The sequence below is a fragment of the Pinus tabuliformis genome, chromosome 2_2, assembly GCF_031772625.1.
Source record: "Pinus tabuliformis cultivar Carrire ecotype Pingquan chromosome 2_2, CPIR1, whole genome shotgun sequence".
Lineage (NCBI taxonomy): Eukaryota > Viridiplantae > Streptophyta > Pinopsida > Pinales > Pinaceae > Pinus > Pinus tabuliformis.
In genome coordinates, this window is record NC_142300.1 from 861,433,947 (window position 1) to 861,440,624 (window position 6,678).

Below are 6,678 nucleotides of genomic sequence, written 5' to 3' on the forward strand. Positions count from 1 at the left end.
GCATAACCTACCATTACACTTTTGCCATCATAATGTTCTAATTGCCATTGGGAACTCCCTCGGAAAGTTCCTAAAGATTGATGGGGGCAAACTTATAAGGGGAATATTTACTTTTGTTGGATATGTGTTGAAGTAGATCTCAGCCAGGGACTACCAGACAATATTACATTGAACTTCAATAATTCACAATGGATTCAACCATTAGACTACGAAAATACAACGTTTCGATGCCGTGGATGTTTACAAACATGGCACCTTCATAGTGCCTGTCCACTAGTCAAAAAAGACCCCAAATGGAACAAGAAGCAACAGAAAAATCCAAAAGGTTGGCAGTATACAGATCCCCTGGAAGAAGAAGCAGAAATAGTAGAACCAACAGAAAACAAAGCAGAATTGAATGCACAAAAAGGCCAGAATAGCACACAAAAGGAAGAGAAACACCCTACCAATCCCTGCAACCCTCCGCAGCAACAAGATACCCCAATGGAAGTAAGTGGCAGCAAACGAGCTCATGGATCGGAAGGCTTTGACTCAGACTAAGAATACCCCCAAAATACAAATGAAAAGCAGCTAGCCATTGTAACATCCACTGCCAACACTGAAGGTTGGCGAAAAGTGGAAAAGAAGAAAGGTAGAAAAGAATAGGCTAGCTGTAATTTTTTAATTTATTTTGTATCCTGTGAAAATAGGAACAACTCATATGCATATGCTATTTAGCATCTACAACATGTATTTTGTCTCATGAATAAAATTACGATTTTTCCAAGAGGAAAAAAATAAAAAATAAAAAACAATGTTAGATTGAATTAAATATGGGAAAAAATGAAAAAATATATAGTCTAACTTCAAACTAATATGTAGTGAACCATTTATCAATTAATGAGGACTAATAAGATAAACAAAAAATACAAATAACAAAATAAATATATAAATTGATAATTATAAAATATATACCTCTTTTCTTTTTCTTTTTCTTTCTTTTTTTTCTTTTTTTCTTTTTTTCCGAAGGTGGCAAAACCTATCAAACTCAGGTGTCAAACCAACAATGAGGACAACCATCTCTTGCTGCTATCCGCGAATGTCGGTGTGACTCATCACTGTTATCAAGGAAAACCACGTCACCTGTAATAACCCCCTGGTGGTCCGTAAGGGAGCAGGCTTTCACTCGTGCCAGATGTCTGTGGGTCTTGGACCGTTAACCTGTTTCCTTACGTCCGAGGAAGACGAGCTCTTAGCCACATTTATTTCATTATTTTTAAATTTAAATTTTTTAAATTTAAATACATAAATGTAATATGTAAAAAAAAACTATACATTGAATGGTTTGAAAAGTATTTTGGAATGGAAAAGAATTATGCATTCCTATCTTATAGAAGGGATCCTTTGAAAGGTATTTTGGAATGGAAATAAGTGAAAGACATGTCCTTTTCCTTATTCATTGTACATAAATTAACAACACATCAATGTCAATTACCAACTTGAATCGAAATAAGTGAAAGACATGTCCTTGTCCTTTTCGTTATTGATTGTACATGAATTACCAACTAAAGTTGTAAGTGGAATTTTTATTTATTTTTATTTCTCTTTTGAGACGTATGATTACACCTTTTACCAATCACCTTTGACGTTTCTTTATTTTTCGTTTTCATAAACAGCTGCCTTTACTGTTTAACAAGATTTTTTAATTTTGGTATTTTTTAATTTTGCTTTTTATAGACACGTGCCTTGACTTCTGAACAAAATTTTTATAACCTTAATTGGAATCAAATCTATACTTCTGTTTTCTTGTATTCCAATTATTAAACTTATTCATATCTTCGTCCTTTACATTCACCATGTAAATTTAACTTTAGTTCAAACCTATTTCAAATATTTACCGTTTACATTAACCATTCATTTAACCATTTAAACTTAATGGAAGTCTTGAGTAATAGTCAAGTTCCGGCATGGATGAAAAGACACTCAACCTCCCTTGACTTATATTTACCTTAGTTCTTGATATATACTTATTTCAAAAAATTCAATCAAAAAAAATCTCCCTTTGTGGTCGGATTTCATATTTCCAGAGATAATAGGGGAAATTTACTTTTTTACCGAGTTGTTTTGAGTGTAAATTTTTGGAAGTTTTTTCTGTGGGTTTTCTGGTCTAATTTCTCTAAAATCTCACAGGAACTTATTGAAATCACAAGTTTGATAGGTAACGCCCCATAATCTAAGTGCCCTACAAAATTTTTTGAAAATGTTAAATTCATATACAATCAAGATTTCACCTCAAATTTTTAAATCAAACTCCAACACCAAAAAATCCAAAAAACCACACTAAAAACAACTTCCCTTATCAAATTCCAACACCAAAAAAATCCAAAAAACTACACTAAAGACAACTTCCCTTTCTACACTATACGACGGAATGCCAATAAGCAGGGACCCTTGGATAAGATTTTTATGGAATCTCCACTTTAGGATCGGATTCCATGTTTTGCAACGTCACTGGTAAAGCTTTTACCCCTCCGTCCCTCTCCTCCGCTAGTATGTAGCCTCTGGACTCTCTCTTCCACAGTTTACCCCCCTCTCTTTTGTGATGGCAAATCCCACGATTGCAGTGGTAGCGGCTGCGCTATGCATAGCTTTAGCAGCCGCTTGGACGGCTCTCCTCAGAAATTCTCCAATCGATGCAGCAAACATCGAGCTTCCTCATCCTCCCCAAAGACTTGGCGTATTCGCCCACAACAAGAGGCTACAGAATGCACACAAACTTGGATCTGGACTCATCCCCAACCCAGAAGATCTGGTGTTCGATTCTCAAGGCAGACTGTATACTGGTTGTGGGGATGGGTGGATAAAGCGAATCTCTTTTCTAGATAACCTTGATGTTCTAGTGGAGAACTGGACATATGTTGGAGGTCGTCCTCTGGGCCTCGCTTTTGGCAGCCATGGAGAATTATTAGTCTGCGAGCCTTCTCAGGTGAGCCCTATCTTCGTTTCTGCATTTTCTCATCTTCATTTTGTTCCAATTTCATTATGTGTTGCAGGGTCTGCTAAATGTGACGGAAGGCCATGTGGAGATTCTGACAGATGAAGCAGATGGATTGAAAGTCAAGTAATGTTTTTGAGCATCATCATTATGAAAATTTTTGTAAAATTTATTTTAAAATCCTAGCTCTATGCTTTTTTATATATGTGAATCACATTAGGTATAAATCAGACCAGTAGACTCAAGAAATTCTTCAAGTAATCAGTTAGCACAGACCAGTAGACTCAAGGAATTCTTCAAGTAATCATAACTACATTCCATGGTTACATCATTAAAGATTTGCAGACGGAGTCGATGTAAGCAAAGAAGGGGCAGTTTATTTCACTGATGCCTCATATAAATATGGCTTCCATGACCACTTATGTGACATCTTGGAGTACCGACCACACGGCCGGTTACTGAAATACGAGGCGTCCACCAAGAGAACGAGCGTACTTCTCACAGATCTTTACTTCCCCAACGGAGTGGCCCTCTCTGCCAAACAGGACTTCCTCGTCTTCTGCGAAACTTCACTGTATGCCTTGCACTCAGTCATTATTTATTTCTACCAGGAAAGATCCAGATCATGTATGGCAATTGAGCGGTGCCTTGTTTTTCACTACAGGTATCGCTGCCAGAAGTACTGGTTAGAGGGGCCAGAGAAGGGCACCGTCGAATCTTTCATTGACAATCTCCCTGGACTTCCAGATAACATCCACTATGACGGGAACGGCACCTTCTGGATCGGAGTTCCGACGGTAATATTCTATCACTTGTAATATCCAGTTCAATAACTATTTTTTTTTTCACTCAAAAGAAATGCAGTTCAATAACTATTGGTTTTTTTTTCACTCAAAAGAAATCTGGTATGGAGCCGCTTTCAGATGTACATGGTTTTTCTGGCGGCCTTAATGTTTGCCTAGGATTAGGCTATAAGACATATGGAACCAAATTGGTTTCATGTAATTATTGGGTGTTGGACAATAAGGTGTATATCTTTTTGCATAGGATTGGACCATAAAACATATGGAACCAAGTTGGTTTCCAGGTAACCATCAGCTGTTGGACAATATGATGCGTGGGAACCAATCTCGCCATGTAACCATTAAACCATAGTCAGAAGACAAATTTCTCAAATAACCATATCACACCCAAAAAAATATCCACACTAAACTTCTCCACCTAACCATTAAACTACATTCACCAAAAAAACCTTCCCCTAACCATTAAACCATCAACTAAGTTATATTAACTTTACAGCTGGTTCTCTGTTCCTTGATATTTGATGAAATTAGAGTGGGTGGATTTTTGACAGAGCCGAACCTTAACCTGGACAATTGCAACGAAGTTCCCGTCTGTGAGGCACGTGTTGGCTCTGATGGCGACATTGGCGCCAGGTGCAGTCACGGATGCTATAGTTGATGAGCCAGGTGTTTTGGCTGTGAATGAGATGGGCGATCCCATTGCGCTCTACTCCAATCCGAATTCGAAAAATCAAATAAATACAGGATTGAAGAGGGGAGATTCTCTGTACTCTGCATCTCTTACTCTGGATTACATTGGGCGTGTTCCTCTCACGCAAGAGATACCAATAAATTAAAATTTGATTTGAGACGTACATAGCCATAAGACATGTTTATATGGACCATATCCTGAGGTTTATGGGAACTTGCAAAGCCTGTTTTCAAATTTCAGAACTGAGCTGAGATTATTAAATTGAGAGGAAGTCACCTTTAGGATTTCAGAAATGTATGGGGATTTGCAACAATTGTTTTCAAAATTCAATGCCTATGATTAGGAAGCGCTTCTCAATTTCATATTACTCTCTTATATTATTTTGAGAAACAAATTTAGTTGTTTTTAGTGTGATTAAATCTTGATTGTGTTATCACTGTATATGTGAATTCAGTATATTGAAAAATTTGTTAGAATTTGTAATATGAAGTTGGCTAAATATAGAGAGTCAGTAATTGAGTGTTGAGTTAAGTGATAGACAACTTTTAGTGTGTGGTTGCATGTCAATATATTTTAGGCAAGTGGCTAGTTGGAAAAGGATAAATATCCTTCATCGGGTTATGTTTTGTGTGATCCATAGAAGAGCCGCAGCTCGTGGATTTGTGTGTGAATTATTTGTTTTGTCTTCTCGGTCTTTCCAACAAAACCCTTAGGGCACTTCTCGGTCTTTCCAACAAAACCCTTAAGGCACTTCGATTGTGCAAGGTTACCTATCAAGCTTGTGATTTCAATAAATTCCTGCCCAATTTTAGAGAAATTGGACAAAAAACCCACAAGGAAAAACTTCCAAAAACTCACACTAAAAACAACTCATTAAAATAAATCTTTTATAAACAAAATATATAAAAAAGTTACATCTTATATTCCTTCCCACCTAAAGATTAGTTAAAGTCACTTTAATATACCCAAGCACGTTACTTGCATTTCCTTGAATATTAGCATGTTTTATGTGTAAACTTTTACACATTTTTCAGGGGAAATTAAAATAATGTAAAATTTCAGAATATTTTGAAAAATAAAATGAATTGCAGAATTTGAGAATATTTCATCGTTGTTATTTTATTTTATTATTATTATTATTATTTTGTAATTTTCTTTGATTTTCCGAATATTTGACAAAAACCATTGATGGCAGAAATTGACTAGATTGCAGATTTTGAAAATATTAAAAAAAAGAAATTGAGTGCAGATTTTGGAAAATGTTTCCACAAACAAGTTTGGTTCTTTTCTTTTTCTTTTTATCTCTTATAATTGAAATTAAATAGGTTACAAATTTTGAGAATATTTTTGATTGTTTAAATCTATTAAGTCTTGGATTTTTTGGCCTGGCTATATATATTTCTTTGTCAAATCTTATTTTTTGTTATTTAAGATTAGTTTCTTATAGCATATAATAAATTTAGCACAGGGAAAAATTTATGGAGCAGTAAAATTGCTAAAAAAATTTCAACCAGATTAGTTTCTTATAGCATATAATAAATTTAGCTCAGGGAAAAATTTATGGAGCCGTAAAATTGCTAAAAAAAAAATTCAACCCAAACTTATTATTCAAAAAAATTATTGCCAAAATTTAAACAAATTAAACAAAAGAATATATACCAAAAAACTTTCCAAAACTTAACAAATTAATTAGACATTTCAAAAATCTACATCGAAATTTCTCCATCCAAAAATATTTAAAAAAAATAGTCCAAAAATACTTTAAAAAATAGTATTTTTTTGTCGGATCCCTGTAGATTTGTTTAATATTTTTCAGTTTTCCTTGGTACACAGAGAATAGTGCAGTTAGAAGTCAGGGTAATTCTGCGTGAATATTTATTTCCAAAAAACGAAAATAATATTGGAACATATGGTTCGGGAGAAAAATTTATATTGAAAGCTTGCCCAGATTTGGATGCTTAGTGTAACAAATTCAGTGAGCAGCACGTTCGGCAGTCAAATGACATACTTCATACTTGCGAGAATTTGATTCAGAAGCTTCGCTTAGTGAATGCGATTTACTATCACAGCCGAAAAAGTTGTTAAAACATCTGTATTATATATATAAAAAAAATACAGTACATATATTCGATTTGATATATCTTATTTTGGATCAAATTGGTTACATAATGATTCATAACCAGTGTATATGCAAGTCTATCTACATTGTA

The 6,678-nt window shown here is 34.8% G+C and overlaps 1 protein-coding gene across 1 annotated transcript; it reads left to right on the forward strand.

Moving 5' to 3' along the window:
- The first annotated feature begins 2,449 nt into the window (after positions 1-2,449).
- On the forward strand, positions 2,450-4,832 carry LOC149195709 (protein STRICTOSIDINE SYNTHASE-LIKE 6-like). Its single transcript, XM_089405411.1, has 5 exons — positions 2,450-2,965; positions 3,033-3,100; positions 3,312-3,548; positions 3,639-3,771; positions 4,329-4,832. The coding sequence occupies exons 1-5, from the start codon at positions 2,582-2,584 to the stop codon at positions 4,611-4,613; spliced, it is 1,107 nt and encodes a 368-aa protein (XP_089261537.1). The 5' UTR covers positions 2,450-2,581; the 3' UTR covers positions 4,614-4,832.
- The last annotated feature ends 1,846 nt before the right edge of the window (positions 4,833-6,678 follow it).